The sequence below is a fragment of the Pelmatolapia mariae genome, linkage group LG13 (assembly GCF_036321145.2).
Source record: "Pelmatolapia mariae isolate MD_Pm_ZW linkage group LG13, Pm_UMD_F_2, whole genome shotgun sequence".
Classification (NCBI taxonomy): domain Eukaryota; kingdom Metazoa; phylum Chordata; class Actinopteri; order Cichliformes; family Cichlidae; genus Pelmatolapia; species Pelmatolapia mariae.
The window spans coordinates 13,847,311-13,874,194 of NC_086238.1; the positions used below are offsets into that span (position 1 = coordinate 13,847,311).

At 40.0% G+C, this 26,884-nt stretch overlaps 1 protein-coding gene across 1 annotated transcript in view; it reads left to right on the forward strand.

Annotated features, from left to right (window-relative positions):
- The window catches only part of LOC134640357 (collagen alpha-1(XIX) chain), a 100,476-nt gene that overhangs the window by 54,367 nt on the left and 19,225 nt on the right, over window positions 1-26,884 (forward strand). Inside the window, exons 17-36 of the mRNA XM_063492094.1 lie at window positions 1,512-1,547; window positions 5,715-5,777; window positions 5,859-5,903; window positions 8,009-8,041; window positions 11,307-11,345; window positions 11,508-11,552; window positions 13,358-13,393; window positions 13,881-13,925; window positions 14,639-14,692; window positions 15,171-15,224; window positions 16,834-16,914; window positions 18,674-18,715; window positions 20,045-20,122; window positions 20,487-20,522; window positions 20,704-20,757; window positions 21,005-21,058; window positions 21,821-21,862; window positions 24,189-24,293; window positions 24,459-24,512; window positions 24,978-25,031. Of these exons, the coding sequence (XP_063348164.1) occupies window positions 1,512-1,547; window positions 5,715-5,777; window positions 5,859-5,903; window positions 8,009-8,041; window positions 11,307-11,345; window positions 11,508-11,552; window positions 13,358-13,393; window positions 13,881-13,925; window positions 14,639-14,692; window positions 15,171-15,224; window positions 16,834-16,914; window positions 18,674-18,715; window positions 20,045-20,122; window positions 20,487-20,522; window positions 20,704-20,757; window positions 21,005-21,058; window positions 21,821-21,862; window positions 24,189-24,293; window positions 24,459-24,512; window positions 24,978-25,031 (1,050 nt within the window). The remainder of the gene's footprint in view (window positions 1-1,511; window positions 1,548-5,714; window positions 5,778-5,858; window positions 5,904-8,008; window positions 8,042-11,306; window positions 11,346-11,507; window positions 11,553-13,357; window positions 13,394-13,880; window positions 13,926-14,638; window positions 14,693-15,170; window positions 15,225-16,833; window positions 16,915-18,673; window positions 18,716-20,044; window positions 20,123-20,486; window positions 20,523-20,703; window positions 20,758-21,004; window positions 21,059-21,820; window positions 21,863-24,188; window positions 24,294-24,458; window positions 24,513-24,977; window positions 25,032-26,884) is intronic.

The following is a 26,884-nucleotide window of genomic DNA, read 5'->3' on the forward strand; positions in this document are numbered from 1 at the left end:
TCAAGATCTATAGTACTATTGAAAATATCCAAATGCATTCGTTTCAACTTAATAGATCATTTGTTTGGTTTGCACATCTACTCTGTCTGCCTATAACACCCAATTACCAGCAGTGAAAACAGAGTTCGGCTCAACCTTTATTAGACCGGGAATTCTCCTGAGATCACAAAAAGGGTTGTTTTTTTTTTTTACTGATATCCAACTAAAGTCAGACACATTAAGTAAGTTACAAATTTATTACAACTACAAAAGCATATTAAAACAAACAGTCAATAAGGCCAGCGCTGCAGAATACAAAATCTGCCCCGAAAAAGAGCAATTACACCGACATTGTTCCTTAAAGTATCTATGTTAACTAATTTCATGCATTCTCGTGCTTTATTGATCTGCTCAAAATCTTCTCCCATACTGCTACAAACAGGCTACATTATCAGCACCAAACCACAAGGGGTATATTAAGGTAGCACTTTAGAATGTTTGTATTGACAAGTAGGACAAGTCTGCCTAGAGGGCCCATTGACTCCTTGAAATATGGTCTTTTCCTTAGGCGACCGAGCCAATTCCAGACGCCGTTTGTGTGTTTGTGTAGTGACCCACACACTAAAGGTCACAAACACCGTGATGCGTTAAAGGAGACAGCTTGTCAGATGCTTAACTGCTCTGACGCCAGGACAAACAGGAGTGTTTGGGGATTGTGTAACTCTGATGTTTTGGGTGTCCAATTATTTTCATGCACGATTGCCTTGATTACACTCTTGATCAGAGACATAGGGTTTGTCTTATTTTATTTCATCCACAAATCGAGAGAGATTCTGTGCTGCGTCTGTTACCGGTGCCCAGGTTCAATTATCTTCATTATAATTGAGCCACTCACTGTTAAACAGTGTCTCCCACATGTGACTCATTTTAGCCCCTGCTTCTTCTTTTTTTTTCTTTAATAACTCGCAAAGTTGTGGAACACAAAGTCGTAGGAGAAAAGAAAGGCAGGATGGAGAAGGTGTGACATTTCTAAATGGCAATGTCCTGATGATACCCTTCGCATGTGCCAGATTTGCCTCCGTCCCCCGGTATTGGCATTTATGAGTCACCTGTTTTGCTGAGGTAGATCTCAGGGGCAAAATCATCTATTCAAAACACACTCCAGGGCATCACTCTCTCCTGTCCATTGGCAGCAGGACGTGTGTGCGCAGTTGAGGAGGCAGCGGTTATTTTTCAAAGTCAAATTAGCATTTGACGACAACAGGGGAGCCTGTGAAAGGCGCATAACAAAGACGCACTCAAAGATTAGCTGCCGACTAGAGGGATCCGGCCATGTCTTTATGAAAGGCAACATCAGTGCAAAGGTTAAAAAAATATATAATATATGGAAAGCCACTGTCACAGAGATATTTGCAGGAATAATTTATATCTTCATAAGGGTCGGGATAGGGTTATGATTGTTATGTATTTGTGATGAATAACATGTGCGGCGCTCGTGTGAGTTTTCATATAATTGTCTTCTTATTTTGCAGGGTCCCGCAGGAGCTGCCGAAGGAGCAAGTGCCAAGGTATTACCCAAACATTTTTCACCACAAAACAAATACTGACAAGCGGCGTTTAAAGTAGATTCGAGGTGTCTCCCGCTTTTGATAAACTGGCCCTTACCTTCACTTCCAGCAAGTGTGAATTGCCAAGATGACTGAGCAGTGTTCACTGTAGCAGCCTCCCGAATAGCCAAGGAGTTTAATCATCTGCAAAGTGTTGTCTGTATAAAGATGTGCCAAAGTTGTTGTCCCAAGAAACTCATCCGGACAAGTCTGACGTATGTGCAACCTGAAGTAGAGTCTGCTCTGCCCTTGACTGACTTTTGTGTGTGTGTTTATAGTCGAGAGCAGATATCCGTCTTCAGAGGTGGCACCTTTCAGTCAATTGTACACTATCTACTGTGCAAGTTAAATAGCTGTTCCCACCCTGCATCTCCTGCAGTGCAACCCAGCATGACTCACTGCTCTCACGCCAAACAGACAGATGGTCATTACATACAGTGCTTTTGCAAAAAAAAAAAAAAAACAGGCAATGCAATCATTTTCATGAAGCCCAGGGGTGCTGTAGCTCACCAGAGGCTGCATGACATACGCAGTGTAAAGGAAAAAAAACTTGTACCAGACCTCCCGTTGTCTTTCTTGTAACCTGCTTCCTTCAAAAAAAATAAAAAATAACCACCACCACCCGCCAAGCCTCCAGTGGCCTACTTGTGATCATGCTGAGAGTGAAAGCCATTGTGTAGTGGACACCCTCTTGACCGCAGCTGTTCATTTGATGTATAGGTGTATGGTTTTGCGGTGGTGTCAGCTTGGGCCGCAGAAAACCTCCTGCTCCCTCTGCCCAGAGGAAGGAGAAGTGTCAGCTGGCCAACCTTGAAAAAGAAAGTTGTCTATATGAGGACACAGTTATTATACTTCAAAACAAATGGGATTGCAGTAGATATACCACAGATGGAGGTGCAGCACCTATTGTGGTTCATGTGAATCAACTGACAGGCGTTTTCATGTTTGACCAACCAGCTGCTCAGTTGCAGCTTTAGTGTTTATACAGAAGTCCAAATTTTATTTGGCGGAAATGAAAATAACCCTGCGATTGTTGTCTTAGAATTTTCTTTTTTAATTTTCAAATGCTGCTTCTCTTTAATGAGACCCTTTGTTAGATAAAAAAAAAACCATCCTGAAAGTTTGAACATAGAGAAGAAAAAGACTCGCTAAAACCAAAAAACAGTAACAAATAATTATTGTAGAACAGATTCAGACAGAGAAAATAAACAGTATTCTGTCCTGATTATTTGACTCTAGACTTTTAAGTCAAATGTTTCCATTGGTGCTGACAGGAAAAAAGGAACTTATTTTTGACTCGTCTCTTCAGTTGTCAGGTATTATAAGTTGACTTACAGACACTCGTGTTACCTTAACCAGGCATTTATTTGTGTCCTTCCAATTTTTGTATGCAGACTTAAGCAGCATCACACTGTAACAGAATAAGCATTATTTATAATCTAGCAAAACCTCAATGGAGACAAACAGGTCTTTATTTTCACACCCAGCAGAGCATTTCCCCCAACATATCACTTCACTTATGGTGTCACACCTTTGCCAATCTGACACAAAGGTAACTGAAACAACTGGAGCAAGTTATAACTCAACACAGAGCATTTTTTATTTTAAAACAGGCGTAGCTCCGTCCTTTTGCTCACCTTCCTCCTGGCTTTCTTGCTCATACTTTAGTATGAGCAAATATGAACTTAAATATGAACTTAATCTGTTTAATTTTGAGCATTTGGGTTTATGGCGTGTGCTACAAGTTTACAAGTGCTTGAGAAAGTAGACCTGCAGGCCCACTCTGACTTAAAACATTAAAATGAATTCTTATTAAATGTAGCGTTACACCTGAAGGGGACAACGCTCGCAGGAGACTAAAGCTACGTTTGCGATTAGATTAAACGTAACATTTTGATTAAAGGACATGATTAAAGCATTCATTTTAATGCTTATGTAGATGTTAGATGAGACATACGCTGCTAAGCACTATTGTTCCCGTGCTCTAATTCTTCCATTAAATGTGCATGCCAGCCTTGCCCTTGCCATAAATCAGTCATGCCCCTACATCACAGATATGTCTTCACTTTATCATTATAAATTTATGCTTTCTGTGGCTGACAAGGAAACTTGTGTCCCAGAGAATCACTGCACGTTTTAATCTCCCATAATGAAAAACAGAACTGTAATGCATTTAAAGAAATTTAAGCAAACCCGGGACGATACGCGAGAGCAGATAAACCCTCGCACCTCCAAGAGGAATGAAAAGTAACAGTTTTCATGAGCAGCAATAATTGAACAGCGCCGGGGATTCTCCGTACCTCTCAGTGCCATCCTTGTGCATTTTTTAACTTGGACAAAATAGACGCAAGTTAGACTAAACTGCAGCTTGTGCAACATCTGCGTGAGCTGAGCCCCCTCTCGCTCGCTCGCTCGCTCACTCAACAGCGGGTGAATGTTTTAAAGGAGACAAAAAAAAGGTCTGCAGTGGATGATGTGCTGGGAAGACGGTGTTCTCATGAATTACATCTCCATAACTGCGTCTCCCACTGACAGTCTCAAATGGGCTCTGACAGAATGCTGCAGATATTGATGGATAGAGGGATGCAAGACAGGCTTAATTGCAGTTTGATGAGTCAAGGTTTCTCAGAGGCAACATATCACCCGCAGACATCCACAGGTGGAGCGCTTCCCTGTCTTATACACGGTGGGCTTTCTCTTCGTATAAATACAGTCATAATCTACATAAATATTGGCTGTGGCGCAGTTAATCTCGTTTGAAAGGTTTATTAACTTGTTACATACACCTCTGCCAGTAAATTGACTTTGAATAATCTTCCGTGGAGATCAAACAAAGATAAAGATAGAATTTTTTTTCTTTTTTCTTTTTTGCCATGAGTCTGCGCCAGATTACAGTGTACAAGTGACAACTCGGGTAACAATATTTTTCCATCTTATGTGTTACACTGAATGTCAGTCATAACTCACCCGTTAACTACCTCCACAATTCTGTGTGCAGCATGGTGGGTTGGCGGCCTACTTTACAGCCTCCTAACGTTCATATAGTTGATTTTCTTGCAACGTCTCCGCAGTAGTGTGGTGAGTTTCCGCATAGTTGATAAAGCTGCAAAAAATTAGTGCTCAAAGTCAGTTTTGCCACTTGTTCCTCCTCCCTGACTAAAATATTAATAAGACAATCCATCTGTTCATACATTGCAGCCACTGCTGACTTAATAACAGCTCCTAATTTGGATGAGGAAACACTGACTATGTCTCATTAAATGAATGTATCACGGCTGTCATTAGCAAGTCGAAGTAACTGGGGGGGGGGGGACTGAATGGCAATTATTGTCTGTTAGCGTCCAGGCTCTGTTAGTGAGCGTACAAATGTGCTGCAAACTTTCTCAGATGTCTTTTTGTCGTATGAGATTGGTAAACAGATGTTCCATAATGTCTCTGCACAGAGTATGTGAAGCAGTCCTTACAAATCTTTACACATGTGCCACGGACAACATATTTGCCACACTTTCTAAATGTAGCCAAGCATCAATACTCCAAGACTTTTCATGACAAAAAATATGAGCAATAAAGGTCATAAGTAGGTGCTGAATGTATGCAGATTGTGAGAAAGCTAGTTCCTATGTGTATACGATTGCAAAAAAAAAAAGATATTTATCACAAATTATTCATTAACTATCTGTCTTGACCAAGGAGGGAGCACATTTGTCTTAGAGTTCTGTTTATTTAGCATATTCGCCACATAACTGACAGAAAGAAAATCCTGTCAAAACTCTTCAAGGACAGCTCACTGGCAGTCATGAAGTGCCATCTATTGGCAGGCAGGGGAACGGCATCATGAAAGTGCTGCAGTGCAACAGGGAATTAAGTTTTTCATTATCCTGCAAGTCTAACATAACGCCACAGGCTCATGAAGCTTGTGCCACTGTGTTTCTTTTGGCCCCTTCCATAATTACAAACTCGTTTGATTTTGAGATGACACGGTACTGTATGGTTTTTTTTTTTTTTTCTGATTACTTATTCATAGCAACTGTCCTTACCTAAGTTTCACTCTCAGAGCTTTGTGTCTTTGTGTCTTTTCGTCCTGCTTTGGCTGTCAGTCACTGTCAGAGATCTGCTCTGTTCATATAGGGGGAGAAGGGGGAGCCTGGAGTCCTGGGGGAAAAGGGGGAGAAAGGAGAAAGAGGAGATCCTGTACGTATTTTCCTGCACTGACATTTACAATGCCGCTGCGTTACAGAGTCATTAACCGAGGCTTCCCTCCCTCTCCCACAGGGTCAGCCAGGTGCCGAGGGATCCGGTGGCATGAAAGGACAAAAAGTAAGTCACATCAATGTCAAGTGTCAAATATGATGATTCCCTCTGTTTCTGCTCCCTGAGACTCTGAGGCTAAACCTCCTGAGTTAGTTGTCTTCTTCTTCTTCGAGTCCGTTTATCCTCCAGTGATCTTTAAAATCATCTGCCAACAAATAATGAAGCTGCTTCTTGTGCGTGTTTGTTTTTTACATTTGCAATTGTTTGTATCATTTGCTCCTCTAAGCATGGTCCAGCTCATTTTCTCATCACTGACAGGTTGTGTGTATGTGTGAGAGTGTGTATGTGTGTATTTTTGTGTTTTCTACATATTAATATAATAGAGTCAGAGCAATAATTTGCAGAAGAAATCTCTTGCGGTAAAGACAAACAAACCAGGACCAGAGTTCTCAGTGGCATCTGTACGGTATTTTCTTTAATTATCTATCTCAGTGTGCCTCTTTATGTGTCACTAAGCAGGAAGTTAGATCTAAAGAAGAATGAAGTATTATTGTTCAAGCAGACAGAGCAATTTACACATTTTTACAGTAGCTCCTGGCTTTTAAACTGTAAGAACTTAACAAATACACAACAAATTCTTTTACCGCGTTGCCCTATTTTCCAATTCCTTTACATACATTCAAAATGATTGCATTCTGTAATTTCAATAGGTAGGCACTGAGAGGTAGGTACAGCTTATAATGCATGCAAAACTTGATTTTGAATAGACGTATGTGGAGTTCAGTTGATTGCGTTTGTTTCTAAAGCAGTCATACCTGCAGAGGTGTGAGACTGGAGCTAAATTGCTGACATTTCCATTATATCAGTGCTGTCATGTTGATCCCGAGTATGTGTAATTCTGGCTGTGTTCTGCATATTATTTTAGATAGCTGGGAAAATTGAAGTTTTGGTCTGATGCTGGTGGTGCTAGATGATGAGTTGTTGAATCACCAAAACGATTAAACTCCTCGATTAGGTTTATCACACTCAAAATTTCCACAGCAGTTCATACAGGTGGGGGTATTTCTGTCAGAGGTGCAGCCTGGCCTCAGTAGGCTGTATTGGCAGTTTGATCCTCTGCTCCTTTGGGACTGTGAATGGGCATCCAACTAACTAAAACGATGCTCGAAAGGTCTAAGGACAAATGTTAGACACGTGAAACTTTGTGCAATTTTTTTAGTAGGAGAAGAAGAAAACATGAGCTGTTCATGACAGTAGAGGAAAACTTGGTACTATGTGGCCAACTGTATGGCTGTCCATCCCAGTGCTGTCAAGCTATTGCACTAAAAGTCAAACATTTGCTTGTATTCCAAGAGGAACAGTTAAAGGATGACCAGAGTCTTTTGATATGGTACGGGCAGCATGGAAATGTGAACCATATTTCTCGAAGTCTTACAGTACCAAAAGTCAGCCAGATTCATCATCGGGGAACAATGCATACCTCTGTGCAATTTCATAGCAATCCATCAAACAGGGGTATTTCTCTCTGGACCAAAGCGATGGACTTACTGACATTGGCATCCCAAGAGCCGTGCCACAAATGAGTTGTGTGACTTTTTTAACTTGTAAGATGTGGGTATTTTTAAACTGACATTTAAATCTCTGGAAACCTTTTCATGTTAAAAAAAAAGTGGTAAGGTACAACATGTGTTTGTTTGGGGTTTTTTGCTCTATTACAACCACAAAAATTACAGTTTGTAAATTGCAAATGAAAGAACTGACGCTCCCACATGCTTTGCCAAATTAAATGGTTCCCTGGGGCACTTAATAAACCCATTACAATGCTCATAGGTTACATGGTATGGACATACACAACGTTAATTAGCATTCTGTGTGAGACACCTGAGAGGCGGTATCCCAGCACGCTCTTTAAGGAGAATTATTGAGTGTTTTGTTTCTGCTCGTCTTTTGGCTGTGGCAGTGTTTTCACCAAAGACTGCTCATGTTATTGCTTTCTTAACTGTTGCTCTTAAACCTATTGATGTAGTTGTTCCAGGTAACCTGTGGCAGCTTGCTTTCAGCACTGGTTTCTCAAGTGCTTTTTTATGTTCCTTCTTTTTTGTCACTGCCAGCTTGTCGCTCTGTCACCGTCATAAGCAGCCACTGATACAATGTTTCTGTTGGATTTTCAGGGTGATGTCGGCCCTCCTGGTCCTCCCGGTCCTGTAAGTAAATCTATGCAACCCAGAAATAGTCTTTACTATGAGTTGGCATGAAATGGCATTCTTAGGTTTCATCCTGAGAGACAACACACCGTGCTGGATGAGTCACGAAAGCATTTGTTTGTACTTTTTCTTTGTGACGAACACAAAAATATGTCCGATGTTTGTACGTCAGCGAGCTGTTCGTAATAGAATTTGGGAACCGAGGAGAAGAAATCAAGAGCGGTGCAGTGTTTACCTTTGCAGTCACGCCTCGACCATGGTGGCATGTCATCTTGTAACCAATTTCCTTTCTTTGACAGTCCTCCAGCTCTGTTCTATCATTAAATATATACTTTTTTCTTTCTTTTTTTCTGTCTTTCTTTTTTTTTAATATGAGCAGGGGATCAGTGTTGATAAAGGGCACCAAACATGGGCAGCCTTTTTAAGGCAGATGAGATTAGTCATGTTGAATTTCTCTGGAAATAGCTTCCTCTTTTTTTCAGAATGAATTCACTGATAATTGGCAGCTCCCTGTGAACTATAAACCACATGCATATCTGGGAATTGTGCACGGAATAGCTTTCACGGCGCTGAAAAGCTACGAACTGTGACTTTTTGTGTGTCTGGCATCAACAGAACGCATTTGCACTCGTCAGATGTTAAAATCCTTCACCTGGAAGTCTTTGTCGTGTGAAGTAATGGGGGTCACGCGGTACACGGCCCGCTCATGGTGCTCATAATTTTAAATTACAGAATTACAAACCATTACAAGCCCCAATCTTACTTTTTTTTCCATTTGCGCGACAGTTTCAGCTGAAAGGCAGATCAGAAACAGAAACACTGACGTCACAGTGGATGTCTGACATACGCTGAAGGTGACACAGAGTGGGTGGCGCTGGCATGATAGAACTCATTGCTTAGACATTTTAAAGACAAAAATACACTGTGACGAATCAGGTAAAGATCTCTGAGGCGGCAGTAATGACTCCAAAGGGAGGCAGCAACTATTTGTAGCCTTTTTTTTTTAAAGGAAAGAAAGAAAAAAGGATAAAAAAGTATCAAATGAAAGTCTTTGTGTCTCAAAAGACTTTGACATTTAGATGACTCGGCCCTAATGGGTTTTGTTCTGAAGATCTGCTTCCTATTGAACTTCTGAAGGCTTTAGACGTGAGCTTGGAAACAAAGTTTGATGGCTTTGATTCTTGTTCTCACTTTGATTGCTCGTTAGCAAATGATTCATAAGGAAATTAGACAACTTAATTATAGAGTGAACAAATATCAGTCAATTTCTGCTGGTTTCACTGGTTTCTGTGTAACCAACAAAAATGTCATTTGATAAAAATGTATGTCAATGCAAGTGTTGTTATCTTATTATTTTTTGTTTGTTTGTTTCTTTTGTTTTACCCAAATTTTGTTTCTACTCATGGATTAGGAATTTTTCTATCGAAACAGAAATACACACTTGTGTTCATTGTTGCGTAGTGAGGTGTGGGCCACCCAGGATATAGGAGATGTGTACTAGAGCACACGGCAGAGAGGAAAACATTAGTCATTTGATAAATGAGGCTATTTGAATATTTAGTACCAGGCTCTGTCTGTGCTCTCTGCTTTCCCGTGGCAGATAATTTTGGCAGTTAAACATTGATTTCCCTTACACAGCAGAAGCGAGGGTTCAGATCATTACCCTCCCTTCATAAACCTTCTTGTGCCTGTGTTTATTAGTGACAGGGAGGAGCAGTGTGCTTACAGGCATGCATGGTCATCACTTCCCCCAATGTCCTTAAAGTGGCAAAACAGTCTTTTTAGCTCTGAGACTGTGCTGTTTTTTATTGTCCCCGCCTTTAAAATAGAGCTTATAATCTATTAAACTGAATCTGTTATGCCAGGTTATGTAGAGCAGTTATTTACGGCTCTGAAGTAAAAATTCGGACAGAAATTGAGTCACATGCTGATGACAATGAGTAAAGACATTGAGAATATGCAAGTTGAAGGTTGACTGATTGCGCAGGGATGCGTTAGAGGTTTCAGTATCATTGTCAAATCTTAGTTTGACTATTGTTGCTAAAGGAAGAGAAAGCACCCCAAGGTCTGTAGCCTCTTTGCAACAAAATTTCCAAAAGGCTTAGAGACACATTTAGTAAGGAAATAAGAGCAGCTGTAACAGCTGGATAGAGAGGGAAAAAACGATCAAAGTTAAATGAGAAACAGTCCGGTTACTAATGAAAATGATGTCAGCTATAGGCACATGCAGAAATCTCCCCACACAGATATGGCTTTTAGTCCCCAGATTGCTCCTGTTTCGTCTTGCTTCTGATATCATTAAATCTTGCAAGAATGACCAGGTTATAACTGCACACAGGCACAAAACACATGGTTAACACAAGAGGCCTGAGGACATTCAGACGTAATGAGTTCTGATGATTGCAGATAGATGCGCTAGGCCTGAAACATCAGATCCACTTTAAAACCTTTTGTCCACTTTATACCAACATTTCTGTGGTGAAGCTCATATCCAGATTGTATCTGCATCTGCACAGATAGGTCTGCGGATGCTGCCTTCAGTAAATGTCTCCAGTGTCAGCACTGAAATGTGATTGTGAGCAATCCAACTGAAACAATCGCTCGTATCATCGCCGGCTGAACCGTGCCACCTCTCCCCGGCGTGTGCATGCTCTGAAAGGCAATTGTGGTCTTTTGTGAAACTGGATTTTATGGAAAACATCTTTATTTTTCAAAGCGAAGGATTTTGTGGAGTCACACTTTTGCATGTTTACTTGTTTTCAATTTGTCAGCAGTTTAGCCAGTTCGCTCACAGGTGTATCGACACGTGCGCTTTCATTTCAAACTGTAATCTGATTTGATGGGGAGTGCGTTAATGGCGGGTCTAAGCGACAATGTGAAACTTGGAGCTCCGTACAAACACTTTGATTTGCGACTTTAATTTCGGTGCATCAAGTGGTCTTGACCTCGTGCTTTTCGTTTAATTTTGTTGTAGCAGGCTCTGCCCAGCCGCACTGTCACCCCATCTCTGAGCTGTATTGAAAGTATACCGCGAAAGAGAAAGGAAAAATACAGATTTAATCTTTTCTTATCTTACCTGGGTTCAGACTGGTGGCAAGAGAGCCATTTGTGAATTAAATAGAAGCTGCCACTCATGCATTCTTAAAATATTCAGTAGCTCAAATCACTTTGTTTCATTTTATTTATTTATTTCAGTTTTCACTTGCACTAATTGTGAGATCAATGAACTTTTTAGAGAACACTGTGTCTTTTTCATTACTCCTAGGTGATGACAGCACATGGATTAAGACAGCTTTCTGGAACTGTAAGCAGCTGTTTATGTCACCGAACATGAAATGTTTATGTAGAGTGTCTTATTTCCTCGAGCCTCTTGTTCACACTGCACACAAAGTATGGTAGAGTCAAATTTTAAAGTCATCTGCTTTCTCCTGTTCTTTTTTTGTTTTCTTTTCTTTTCTTTTTTAAGGACGAAATGAAGGAAAGAGCCCTAAAGGGAGAAAAAGGAGATGAGGTGAGATTTTCTGTCATTATTAAGACAATTTAACAACAGGAAACTAAGCATTAGGTTTCAGACATTGCCTCCAACACCACAGTGTGAAAAACACCAATTTCTTACGTAGCGTCAACAAAAGCGGGACTGACATTTGATTTTTGAAAGAACAATGGGACTTCACCTGCTGTGCAGTTTCTGAGTTGAATTTCATCCTTGCGCTTTGTAAAGAAGCACAAGGTGAGCCGCTGAATAAATTGGCATGCAATTATTGTTTGGACCTCAAAACAACAGACGCATCTACTGGAAGCAAGCAGATTACAAAAGGCCACTGATGCAGCTATTGACCAAAACATCAAAAGACAGTCAGCTAAATGAAAAGAGAAAAAAAACAAATCACAAGCAGAGATGCAGTCTATATCATCAAGAGCCTGAAAAGTGATACTTTAAAATCAGACTGTCTTTGTCAGTGCATCAAGTTTTAGAAAATCTATAATAAAGTGTCAAGTCTCTGCCTTAATTAAAGTATATTTATGTCGATGCTGAAAGAATCACATGTGAAATATTTGAAATGGAAGGGTTCAAAAGTAAGTGGACACGCCCAGAAGAGCGGAAGAGTGGAGCTGCCTGTCAGATTGAGGCATAAAGAGGGTCAGAGAGGCGTCAGAGGTTGTTTGCCGTGAAGCAGCAGAAAGTGGGAAAATAACTGGTACACAAATATCGTTGATGGCTGGGAAAAATATTTTTGTGGTAAAAAAAAAAAAAAAAGCCCATTTGTAACTGCACGGCAAGTCAGAAATGTTTTCTGTGTGTCGGCATTCATGTGTCCCCGTCAGTGATTAAGACGGCATGACCTCAGAGGATTCAAAACAGGATGCAAAACCATGGTAACCCTGCAAATAGGAGAGAAAAGTGTGCAATTTACAAAAAAACAAGACCAAAAAAAGAACAATAGGATGCTACAAGAGCTGTGGAACAATTTTCTGCAATGACACAAAATGACACAAAATTAACCTCAATCAAATGTTACAAAGAGGAGAATGTAGTGGGGAGAAAAAGGGAATAGCTCAAAAACCAAAGGTCATGTGACCTCATGTGTAAAGCAAGGTAGCAGTTCTGAAGTAACAGTGCGTACAGGAGCATTATGTGTGTTAATATTCAGAAAAAACATCCTAAACATAAAGTAAAAGAGAGCTTTTCAGGATGAAGAGTGGGACTATTCTCAAGTGACTGAGTCAAATACTCTAATCTAAGTGTGATTGAGGATGCAATCTGCTTGCTGAAGAACAGACTGGATAGCAGACTATCAGCAGAGAGACCACTCAAAGAGGAAAGTGGAAGTATAGGGAAGGCCTGGAGACTGCAGCCGGTCACCGAGTGTATCAGCCCCCTACTAATCAACCCGTAAACACTGAGCACTGTGTTTGTGTCATAACAGTGTCACATCATAGTCGGAGTCAAATTAAAGCTGAGACTTGCCACATTAATCATATTTCGGTGTTTCTTTGTTGAAAAAGCCAGAAGAACAGTGCAAACATTAAAAAAAAATGCAGCGTGGTATGAAGGCAAGAGAAAAATTTCACACACTCATTTTTTTTTCTCAGCAGCTGCTGATTTTATTATATTCACATTCTCAGTGCAAGAAAAAAGCTAACTTGGCAAAGGAAATATTCTGTGTTTTAACCTTCACATCATATGCTAACTTCACGAAAGTCCTTGAAGACTTTTTTTTTTTAAACCTTAACCACAGTCAGCCAGAGAAATGGCTTGGATCTTTATACACATCTTGAGAACGGATGTTTTTCTGTTTCCTTTACTTTCTGCAGGGGGAGAGAGGCGCTCAAGGACCGCAAGGCTTCAAGGTGACTTATCAAAGACTTAGCCTTTGCACTAAAACTTGAGTATCTACTGCCAAGAAAATAAGCCTACAAAATTCCTTCCTGTCCAACGTAGTACTCTCTGTAACTCTCCACAGTGTTTGTGCACCAGTAGTCGCAGCAGGGTATTGCTGATTTTTCTGTCAGATTCTTTTTTTTTAGAAGGGATCCTTTCTTAGGTGTATATTTGTTAGGTTGGCAGTAACCCTACGAAGTCCAGTTTTGTTATTGAGCTGTTACCGGAGGGTACAGTGCTGCACAAAGTTTCTTTCTGTTGTTTAGGTTTCACCAAATATTCCAAAACATTCATGGAGCGCACAAAAGTTCTGCTGAACACTGAACTCAGAAAGAAATCAAATCTATGTAGTTTTTCTCTCAGCGCTGTATGACAAAGCACAGAGGTCAAGATGTTTTTCCTGCAGTTTCCTACCTCCCGTGTGCGTCTTATTCACCCTTTTCGGTGATTTAACAGGGAAACATGGGGCCGCCAGGACTAAAGGGAGATCAAGGACCAGAGGTGAGGCTTTGTGTTTATCTCTGGGGTGCTGTGCCATTTAGAGTAGGTCAAACTTTGATGTCTAAAAATGTGTTAAATACAAGGTAAAACGATACACGTATAGGCATGAAAGGCCATTATAGCTTTGACTCTGGAGCAGAATAACAAGGGCTGCTGAGGTTTTGGTCATTGATGGAAGGAAAATAAAATAAAATGCACTGAAATTCAGAGTTTAGTCCAAATTAAATAACTCAAAATCTGCAGTTTTGGTGTTTCTAAGCCTGTTTTGTAAATGAAGTCTTTTGAATAATGCTCATGATGATATCAAGTGTTAATTAAGAAGACTGTCTCAGTGCTACTGTAAAAGATGTACTGTGAGATCAAAGCCAAGATACAGTAAAAATTCAGTTTCCATGGTAACATGTGAATCATTTACATCATCCTCATATATAAAAACAATACAGTTCAAAATGGAAGTGAATATGAGAAGGTTTACAGAATAACAGCGTAGGTTTAACTTGAAATACCGCATGCATGCAAATATACTGTTGCTCAGTCGCGATGGGATCTCCAACATACACTAAAAAGGCAACGTTTCATGAAATTCTTTGGAAAGTCAGTGTTTGCATTGTAGCTGGGCTGGGCAAGAACACCCAAAGCCCAGAAATCATATCTATAACCAAACAAAGAGAATCGAATATCCATAGTGTTGGTTTTCCTTTGTGTTTTTCCAGGGGAAGCAAGGCCCTCCTGGATCCACTGGAGCCCCAGGACTCCCAGGCAAGCCAGTAAGTGTCCTGGCATCATAAACACCAGCACTTCATGTCAAGTCTTCCTTTTTCTCATCGCCTTATCTGTCACCTTGCCGTATCGTCCTCTTTCTTAACGCCGCCAGCCAAATAGAGAGATAAATAGATAAACCTCAGCAGGCAGAGATAGAGAAGAAGTAGGGGAGAAAAGTCCAGAATTTTTACACAGACGATCAGTAATCAAATTTAAGAATTAATTAGTGGAAAGAGGCAAATCTAAGCGCTTTATACCGGGAACGGAGGCAGAGGCCCAATCTGTTCTCCACACCTGCTTCGGTAATGAGCATCTGTCTTTATTCAAAAGCAGGGAGGGAAAAGAGGCATTTCATAAATCCTGGCTAAGGGAAATTATGTTGGAACACAGCAGCCTGCTGAAGCAGTGAGGAGGAGGAGATAAATGTGTGTGAGAAGATGAAGGCCCGGTGATAGATGTGTCTCTTTTCACCACTATTTACAGGGCTCACCAGGGGAGCCAGGGGTACCTGGGAACGATGGACTGAAAGGAGAAAAGGTAGGTAAACTTCAAATCAAGTCCTCACCTGAAAGCAAAGAAAAATGAAGCTATGATGTTTTATTACAGGTTCAACATGCCAGACAACTTGCAAAGATGCCTTTGCCCAAAGATTACTTGCCCTTCGTCCAATCCTCAGTCATTGTGTAACTTTGTGTTCCTGTCTCTGGTGCCTCTCACTCCTCTGTTTTTGTACACAAATGTTTGTTTTTTTTCTTGCAGTTATATTCCAAACACTTTGCTGAAAGTGGCAAACTAGAAAAGTGGAAAAGTGTGCAGCTGACATGCATATTTGATGGAGTTTGTTACTTGTCAGAAAGAATGAAGATGCACTCAATTCTCCCCACCCACCAGAGTCACTCTGTTATTCTCCAGAGCAGAGAAATAGACCTAGAGTGCTTAAGCCTCCTATATTCATTCACATAAAATGCTTAAGCCTCTTTTTTTCCCATTGTATAATCCTCCTTTGTCAAATTTGCTATACTGACTCCAATCTAAGAGGCACTTCATTCATGTGGCGCTCTATGAATAAATAGGAGAAAAAAATAAGCAGCGTCTGTGGCTTAAATATGAGGCTGGGGCTAAAAGGCAGTTAGCGTAGCTTAGAGTAAAAAATGTTAGCAGATGCAGCAGTTAACAATGTTTATACATACATACATATATATATTCTTATTAGGAACTGTAAAGCTAACTAGTAAATATAGTATATTGTCAGCTTAATCAATCAAGCAATCGTGATTTTTTTAAATAGGACTTTACTGTGCAAGACTGTCTCTTGAGCAGTAATAGCTGCTAATATTATTGACAAAACAATAAAATGCTATGATTCTTTCATTCATTTTTCAAGCAGTATTTTGCAAAAACAAGCAAAAAAGGAAAAGAACAGCTATATGAATGCTAAGCATGGTGGCAGTCTTTACCCAACAATGCTGACATGCTAATTTGCAGCAGCTAGTCATTACCACCATGCTAAAAATTGATAAGTATCAATAAAACACTGTTGAGGTTGATAGCAAAGGCATAGCAAAGAACAGATGAGGAGCAAAGTAACTCACTCAGTTAAGGTCAAACTTCCTGTTTCAACAATAAGACAGAGCCTAGGGGAAAAAATGGCATCTGTGGGAGAGATCCAAAGAGAAAACTGCTGACCAAGAAGAAAAAAAACATCTTGATAATCCCTAAAATTTAAGAGGAAAATCATTCTCTGAAATTTTTCAAAGCTTTGAGTCCCTTTGCATCTGCCATAAAATAAACATGCCATTTCATAAAAAGATCACCGTAGCAACAGTCAAACATGGTTGTGGAAGTGATTTAACAAGGGGAGCAGTTATTTTTTTTCACATAGGGTCAGGTGGGTTTGGATAGGTTTTTTTTGATGATTTGAAACATGTGAGTTTGACAAATATGCAAAACAAAAGGTTCTCCCACTAACATGATGCGCTGGTGTTGACATCGTTCACATGTGCATCCTTGCATCTTCTCATCCTTTTTTTCACCTCACTGTGTCTAACTAACACTGCACTTTCTTTGGCTTGTTAAGAAGACAGGGCTGGTTTAATGTTTTTTTTATGGAGAAATTTCTAAATAGCCTCTGTCTTTCTGTCTGTAGGGGGACTCTGGTGGAATGATCGGGCCACCAGGACCTCCAGGTCCTAAGGGTGAGCCTGGCGAACCTGGGGGTGGATATATGGTGGGTATTATATCAAGTGTAGACAGTAACCTCACCTTGTTGGGTTCAGCCCTGAAGACACAGGATACAGCATTAAAAACCATTAATGCAGTACAATAAAACAGCAGATGAAACACAGCAGACTTTCAGAAATGCAGATCACCTGCAAACAGCTAGAGTAGCAGCAGGCAAGTTAAAGAAACTAGGTCCTCCAGCAGCGCAGATGCAATGATGTTATGAAGTAGCAATATCATTAGATAGTCCACCATCACATATCCCCATCCTGGATAATCACCTATCCTCGTAATTGGAGCACATAGCTGTTCAGTTTCTTTTATGGACATGGCTCTGCATATAGAAATGTTCATTATAGCTTTACCAAAGAGGCTGTGCATGTGCAGCCACAGCCTCAATCCCGGTTGATGGCACTCGCACTTCTCAATCACCTGTGGGCTTCTGCAGCTTTAAACAGTCGTGTTTGTTTGTGTGTGGAAACACCAATCTGAACATTAAGCCCAACAGCAGACCTACTGATCAAGCAAGCCAAGGGTACCGTGAGCAGAGTAATAAAGGAAAGATTGTGTTCAGGCCGACGTATTTAAACCTCTTAACATTCTCCTGCACTGGGAAAATTGGAAAGGGATTGAAAAACACGGCTGTGGGTGTCAAGATGGGGTGTTTACCACGTTAAAATGACCTCTCATAGTGTTGTATGCAATAGGTGAAAAAGCTAAACTAAGAAAAATGGCTTTCATTTAAAGCAGACATATTTCTGTCTTTTGAAAATATCATTAGTGTGTGGAGATGTAGGAAGAAATGTCCTCAGCATTTATGGACGTTGTCATATAAGACAAAGATAAGGGAAAAGGAAATAAACAAAACATATCTTTAATGAGTTAGCCTGCTCAAGCAGCTAAGGACAAAGCCACTTTCATTCATACGGGGTCGCCACAGCAGGTAGCGCCGCACATTTGATTTGGCAGATTTTTGTATTCAGTGCCCTTCCTGACACAACCCCAAAGGAATCTGAGTCTCCTTCCACGATCGTTTCCTTGTTAGGCAAATGTATAAACCACTGAACTAAGATGTCACACACTTTGTTGAGCTTGCCTTCAACTGAATAATGACCAACTAAGTCTTTGTACTTTAAACATGCTGTTTATATAAATTTCTATAAATTTATGATCTACTCTCACATACTGAGGGAGAAGTTCTGTTTCAGTAGAGTGGAAGTGCCCCACTAATGTCATCAGATCTCATTGGTTTCAAAAGTTCTGTACTTCCCAAACTTTAGTGTTTTACGTTTGACTGAACTGGTCCATTTCTCCCCAAAACTGTAAGAACTGCTGTGTTGGTTCAAACCCAGCTTCTGCCCAGCTAATTTACATTGTGCAATGTAGGACTTGTACCACGAATACATGCTGACCACAGAAATCAATGTCTCATCTGGATGGTACAGTAAATAATGCCCACACCTCGATTCCAATCAAGGTTTTTTGTTTTCTCCCCCACCCCCCACCCTCTCTGTGGTACGGCATTATCACCTTGCATCTGTACAGTGAAACTAATAAAATTGTTGTAAGCAGTATTGAACATGTGCTCATAAGGCAACACTGTAATGTGTGTAGCTCATACTGATTCAAGACTCCTGTTTGAATTAAAGCACTAGGGCTGCTTCTCAGGCCTTACCTCAGTTCTCAAAGAGAATTGCTGATCAGTGTGCAGTGAATTTCTATTCTAAAGTCTTCTTTGTTTTTTTGTTTTGTTTTTGTTTTTACAGGGGGACGGGTTGCCTTTAACTAGAGGGTCTCGTGGACCTAAGGTAGGTCCTCCAACATCAGCAAATAAGCAATAAAAAGTGAAAAAGAAAAAATTCAGCTAAATAAATTGAATTGTACTCCAAAAAAGAAGAAGTTGTAACAAATAGCTTACCTGGCACGAATTCCAGGATAGCATGAGCTTGAAAATGTGTCACAGGAATGAAAACGTCCACACTTTGCTTTGTTCTACAGAACCTGACACTGACTACATGTGTCATGTTCTGTAATGATGTAACATTATGTAATCCTAGGCTGAGACCTTAGGGCTCTGTGTGGCTATCTGAACACTTTGTTCAGATCTATTGATGCAATATTCTTCTGTGGGAAAAAGTAAGTACAGCCTTGGCTTTACGCGGTAGCGCTGCCCCATTTAGCTCAAATAACTTCTTATAGTGTGTTTTGCATCATTGTCCTCCTGGTCGTACTGTGCCTCACTCAACTTCTTGACCACCTTTCCATGTAAAGTTTCCTCATTTGCAAAATGTTGCTCTTGCATACAGTGCCAAGTTAAATCCCCTCCATAAGCATTCCATTGACATTCTGATAGGATCTTGTGTGTAGTTTTTATTTGGCCAGGCCCTTCTTTAACCTTTAATTTTCTTCTTTTTGAGCCATTCTTTGCTAAATTTACCCGTATGCTTGAGGTTATTATCCTGTTGAAAGGTAGCTTTTTGAACACATTGCCTTCAAGGACACTGCTTTACAGCTTCTCCTTAAAACTGGCCTCTGGTCTACTGCGTTTTAACCATTCTCTCTGATTTCCTTGAGCGCATTATTCCAACAAACCTACCTTGAAGTTTATTATCAAACTAATTTTGTTTTGATGGTGTTTTTTGGATTACACTTAAACATTACACAATAAAGTTTTGAGGTTCTTGGAGACTTTTTTTTACTGCTCTACATCATCTTCCATGTTATTTACTTTTTTTAACATGAAGATATATCTCCTGAAGTGCATCTAATACCAGCTGGAAATCACTAATATGACTGATATCACTGAAATTGTCATAATATGCTTGGATATCAAAGAGATTTCATTTTTTTTCTGATCACTTTGTACTATCAATATCAGTGGATTTGACATAATTGCACAGTTGAGTATCTTATATATCATACATAGGCAAAATGATGGACATAATTAAAATCTGCATGATAACGGCCTTCACCGCGGTTATGTTTTCTTTCTTTACCCTTTAAGCAAAGAGACACAAGATAACAGGAAATGGATTCTGGCAGTCTTTGAATACTTAATGAGCAATGCAGCAGCCCTCCCTTTAGCTGGATTCACCATCATTAAATCATCACTGACCACTCCCTTGTGTTTGTGTTAGGGTGAAAGAGGCATCCCGGGATTGCCCGGAGACCATGGTGAAAAGGGCGAACCTGGGGAGAGCATTACAGGGCCACCTGTGAGTATGATGTTGTATTGATTGGTCAGTGAGCACCAAACCATTTATTATTTAGTGGCACCCTTGAAACATTCAGATTCCTGCTTTTGTCTTAGGCGTGGAAAGAATGGGCTACTCTCTGAATACTGGAGATGTGTTTTTATTAGAAACACTGGTCATTACTTGCTCTCTCGCCTCATCATGCACACTCTGGGGTGCTAGTTTGAAACTCAGATTTGACAGTGAGTGAGTCTGTGTTCATTTTTGAAACACAGGATTGTAGACAGAGAATCAATAGAGCAAAAGGTGTCTAACACAATTCCTTTATTGGATCCTGGGTGCTAGAGAGCAGGTGGTGTTAACAAGATGTGTGATGTGTTTTTAGGGCCCCATGGGACCCCCCGGGGAGCCAGGAATTGAGGTGTGTGTGATAAATTTTCTGTATCCACAACACAAAAACAAGATGTTGAAGTTGATTTTTAAAAATTTTCGTCCAATTAGCCGTGGTTCTCTCCTTGGCAATTTTGTTACTGCACTATTAACACTAAGTGTGGCTGACTGTATAGGGCAACACTGCTAGCCTCTATCTTGGTATTTTTCAGGGCTCTCGTGGACCCCCGGGTCCATTTGGCCCCCCTGGAGCTCCAGGAAGAGAGGTGAGTTAGAGCAGCCTGTCCTTCCACTGTTTTTCACTCCCTTGCACGTTTACAGATAAAAGATGGCCAGAAGCATGGAGGAATGTCAGCTACCAACTGTGGATGAACAAGTACAATGTATCACAGCTCCTGGACACAAATCCCCACCAACTGAGAAGAGTGTGAAAGCTGAAAGTTATAGCCTTGCCTGTGTGCTTCATATCGTAACCAGAAGTGCTGTTAACTCCTTTTTCTGTCTCAATTAAAGGGCTCCCCTGGTAGGCCAGGTCCACCGGGGCCTGCCGGACCTCCAGGTGAACCAGTAAGTAAGAAAATCTCTGTTTTGCTTACTGCGGTTCAGCATCACTGATCAGCCATGAGACCTACTGAGATCACCTTAAAGTCAACCTCAGTATTCAGACTGTAGTTCCAGTTTTAGGATAATAAGTAGCTGTAGTTCTAGTGTTCAGCAACCGACACCACATTCAGGAAAATGTTCCAGTTTACAACAAATTGGCGGCCCCCTGTTGTTAGAGCATATTTTTATTCCTTTCTTGTGTCTTTGTGAGTTTCAAATGAGGAGCATTTACTATAGTGCTAATAGCTGTAGTGTGAGTACCTCACCATTCCTACCGCTGCTGCATCAAAGCCTTGAAACTTTTGCATTTTAGCCCATTTATATTCATGCGTTGTAAAGATGCATGAAAGCCATTTATACTATTTTATGTTTTTTTTTTAAATACATGGGCTTCACATCAAAATGTTGTTTTTTTCTCAGCTTCAGAGAACAACAATATTTTGAAGATTCGCGGATCATGTCTTCCAGACAACAAAGTTATTAAACGGTTTCCTCAAGCAATCCAGATAAAACTGAGAATGAAACACTTAAAGCAAACTTTGTTAAATATGTTCAAGGAAAAAATCGCATTCCAGGCATGTAAGTCGGTCTTATGTGCCTTGTGATGTTTTATTAAAAGAAGCAGTCGAGCAAAAATAAACAACTGCAGAAATCTCAAAAAACAAGAGAGACGAGATTTGAAATTAAGGCTTTTTTCTTTTTTTTTTGCTTCTTTTTTCCTAACAGACTGCCCTGCCGATTTTTGGAGACATGGGTGCTTTGCTTAAGGTATTTATATCTCCATAGTTGATGATAATTGCATTGTTTTCACAGAACAATGGCATGCAAAAGCGTGAGGGTTGGTATTTAAAATGAGCAGCGTTTGCCGGGTTGAAACAGTGCTATCCCACTAATACATGGATGCAATCACTTGAGAGAGATATTGTGAGAAAGCCCTTGAGTGCCTTCATCAGGATGACTGGGAGAAGGAGATCCAGAAAATAAAGGAAAACAATTTCACGAGAAAGCCAGGATTACTCATTCACCAGAGGTGCACAGTGTGACAACATGTTTAGTAAAGCCTCTCAGTGTGACAATGAAATATTGAAATATCGCACAAGTGCAATGCAAATAAAGTGAAAAACAAGATTATAAAGAGATTACTGTCTCAAAAGATAAGATCGGCTTCAGATATGTATTGTATACAGTTTTACAGAAGAATAATTGCTAAATAGCACTTCTCCATTCAAACAATGTGTCACCACTTGACCCAAAAGCCTCAAAACACTCACGCAAAATGACTTCTCTTCTGCCCTAGCTCCGTTTTAATTGTCTCCTCTCTATATTATTTAAACCTTAACCCTCAATATGTAAATCTGAGAGAATGTTAACTATTGGGACATATTATATAAGTTTGTCCCAAAATCAGCAGACAGGCAGCACTTTGAAACTGTTTTCTAACATATTCCTCATATATTGGAATATATATTGTTACAGCAGTGCTCAGGATCCCAGCCTTTTCTGACCAGTGCTGAATGTGGACCAGGACTACACAGTTAAACCTAATACCAGACACTCCTCAGTATCTCCTGAGATTATAGTACAGTGTTAAAATGGGATCAAGTACTCCTTTAGTAGCTTTTACCTTTCATAATGCGAACACTCTGTCAAAATCAATGCAATTTTCGTTTCTTTTTTTCCACTGACGTAGATTAGTCACCTTAGTTCGTGTCGTTACCTGCAGGACAGCACTTAGACGAATTAAAGCTTTTTCTTTTTAATGCTTAACATATGTCAGCTCTGACAATAAATATATTATGCCTTCACATGATTAATCATTGATAGATAAAGCCAGATGTCAGCAGACTTATTATTTTCTGTCTACCCTTCCTTCAGAGTCAACTTATTTTGTCCACTAAGTGCTCCGTTACATTCATCTACTGTTTACAGCCTTCATCAGAGTCACGTAATGCCGCTGTGATTAGTACTTTTGACACCTCGATGACACCTTCAAAAAAAGCGCTAAACACATTTAACACGGGTATTGTTTTTCTTTTCATTCATGTCAGTAACAGCATGCTCTTATTATTTTGCCATTTTGTTGAAGTCTTTGAAGATTAGGCTTAAATGGCAATATTGAAACGATGGCTTTTCATTTTATTTTTCAAATTTAGTGAGATTTTGTTGTTGTTGTTATTTTTGAAATGCATTTGTTTTTACTGCCTTTTTCCAACTTAAACGTCCTAATTCTTTTCTGTGCTAGGAGTAGAGTCTATAGTGTATCTAGAATAGATCAAGATGCGATACAGTGCAATGCGATATGATGCAATATGATACAATGTAATATGATAGGATGCAATAGGATGCAATGTGATGCATTATGGACAATATAATACAGTGCAATAGGATGAAATATGTGCGATGTGATGTAATATGATACGATATGCTGTGATATGATAAGATGTGATACAGTTCTTTAGGCTGGGATGTGATACAAGGCAGTACAGTACAATGTAATGCAATAAGACACGGTGAGATGAGATGTGATACAATATACATTTTTCTGGGGTCAGTGCTGAAATGTCATTCTAGATTTTATGTGCACTGTAAGTATGTAGCTGGCAAAAAAAATCCAGTATCCACATGTAAAAATGGTCTTAGTAAAAGCTGTAAAGCAGCACCGCTCGAAGTCACTTGAGCAAAATATCTGGAAAGTCCTTATCAAGATCGAGTAAACTCATTTTAAAATACTCAAATACAGCATTGCAACAGCCCACTAATCCTGCTGCACATACAGTAAGTCCGAGTCACAACGTGCAGCAGTGCCAATGGAGTTGGTCCAGTGATATTTAGGTTCTCACCTAAATGTCACAGTCAGTGAGTTTGACAAAGTTCACCACTCACCTCAGTGAGAGACACTCTTGGAGGCACTCTAGGTGGGTTCACATTATTTCTGCTCTGTGGACATTTTGAGAACACTTTATGTCAGTTGGGGTCTTGTCCTCCACCCAGGGGATGTGACATAATAAAGGGCGAAAATACAGTGTTCCAGCTCAGCCTGATGAAATCTTATCTGTGCTTCCACTTTTGCTTCCTGCCTTGCCTGCGCTGGTAGAATGCCTGCAGTGTGTGCCAGACGAGAGTCCCAGGGCTGCCTGGACAGAAGGGAGAAAAGGGCTCCCCCGGAGTGCAAGGCGTAGAGGGCTTGGTGGGAGAAAAGGTACAAGTGACTCACTAGCATAACAGACAATTTAGACAATTTACAAAAAAAAATGTGACTTTGATTTGCATTGCACATCATGCTTTCAGTGCTCCTTCATGAATAGTTTGAGTGCATGCATGCGCTATTGAACACAAATCCATTATGTACTCCTTTTCCAAACAGGGAGATCCTGGGGTCAGAGGTCCGATGGGTAACCCGGGAAAAGAAGGTCCAAAGGTAGGCAAGAAGATGTCAAACGTAAACTAGTGAAATAAAAACAGATTTTATAAAAATATTACTATATGAATAACCCATTTTATCAGCATGGCAAAAATGTGTAGAAGATATAGCCTTATTTTATGATATTGTTTGCTTAAATGTGCATTTAATCTGCTAGACAAAGATTTACACTGAAAAAAAGCTTTTCATAAATTTCTTTTTGCATTATTCCTGAAAGCCTAAGCAGCTGTTCCACAACTCCTATTATTCTGAACACACTTAGGTTTTCACTGCAGAAGTTGTTGCTATGGATACAGTCTTGTACCATGGTGAAACAGGCTAGGCAATTTCAAGTTGTGTGCTGGAAGATACATTTTGAAGTTTACGCCCATCAGACTTTAGTTTAAGGTTTTTTTTTTCTTCCTTTTTTCCTTGTGAAAAACATTCACTTTTCCCTACTTTATTGCTTCTGCTTTCCTGCAGGGAGTAAAAGGAGAGAGAGGGTTCCCAGGCCCTATAGGCGATAAAGGTGATGAGGTGAGTGAAGAAAAAGTTGAATCTAAACAAATTAATCCAGTGGTTATCTAACCAGGTCAGAAGTCACCGTGACATTGAGAAAGAGGTTTTTCAAACGAATGTAAATATATTCTAATGTTGGCCTCATCTTAAAGTCTGTCTGCTCTGAGAGTCTGTTTTCAAAAGAAGCTATCAAAAGCTATCCGCAGAGCTGCATTTGCACTATGCCCTATCTCTTGCTCTCCAAGGAACTACTTTATGAAGAACAAAGCCTGCCCTGCGTGTTTGTGTGTGTTCATTTAAAAAAAGACAGTGTTGAAAGCAGCTGAGAAGTTTCCCATAGGTCAGCTTTCAGCACTGAACTGCAATGGCAGAAGAGTTTTACTAGCAGGCACACTTGCTACTAGATTATAACAGCTCAATAAAAGACATGTTTTGGTCAGATAGCAGTTTTTTTTTTTCTTTCAGTGATCAAAGAAATGCATGCAATGGCATCTCTAAAATATAGCAAACAATACACTATAGGGCCTAGTTGCCAAATAAATTAATAAAGTTGTTGCATAATAAAGTGCCCCACAGTAGAAAATGTGATGTTTTGCTGCTTCTGCATGCTCAGATAAGCTCTAACGGAAAGAAAATACAAGCATAAGCTCAGAAGTCATTACAGTGTATAGAAAAGCTTTTGAATTCATCCTTAAAATGTAGCATAGATTTTAACAAAACAGATGTGACACCACATTGACCAATAATTTAATTTATCCACATTTTAAGAATATATGCTTGATGTGCTCGGAGCAGCACAGCTGATGTTCAGCATGGCCACATAACTCTCCATCAGCACTATAGTGTTCGTACAATATAGGATCCAAACAGAGAACTCCAAGGTAGACAAAATAACAAAAGGCATGCCTTTTATTAGGTTGACAGAAAAGTCCAATAACTACATCCAACAGGGAGTTAATAGAGATCCTAGAAAACCACAGGGAGCCAGGAACAACAAGGATACACAGGCTGAAGGAATGGCTCTATCTACACACACTGAGCACTGATAGGAAACTGGAGACTAGTGGGGAACAGGACACAGCTGAACATAATTAATACAGGTGAGAATAGTTAGGGCACAAACAGGAAGTCAAATTAGAATGAGAAACAACAGACAACAAGCCACAAAGAGCTTCCAGGTCAGGAAAATGAAGCCAGTGCAGAAGTGCCCAAAATCTACATTCTATGTGAAGGCCACCAGCTGTGGCTGAAAATAAGACTTTGTGAAGTCTATGGAGAAATGTTTTTCCGTCTTCACCTCTGGAAAGACTTTCCTCCTGAGTTCATGGCCTTACTCACTCATTCTGATTCATACTAAATAAAAAATTAAGTCTATTTTGTAAATCTCGGCCATGTATGTTTCAAATTGGAGACATTTGCTATACTATGTAACCACATGTGCATTGGCTAGCAAATTAAATCACAAGTCATTAGCCAGTGAGTGTGTGGTTTCACAGTCAGACCCACCCCTTCTTGTCACATCTGTTTTTTTGCAACCAAGATGGTGATGGTAGAAACGTTCATCTGAAAGCTTCAAAGCGGGACTTCAGAAGTCAGTTTTCGTGCTCTCTGTGGCCACAGCTGTAACAAGGAGACACTGAAACAAGACGGATGAACAAAACATAAATGAGCTCATTCAGGGAATGCAGAAAGACAAAGACAGAAGGAGGAACAGATTGGGAAACACTGAGAGAACTAAACAGACAATTAACAAACTGAAAGTAGCAACTGAAGTGAAATACAAATCAAAATTCAGAACTAGGCAGGAACCAGAACTCAGAACTACAGAAAGTTATTACCCGAAATCCATGAAGTAAGCGCAGAAATCAGAG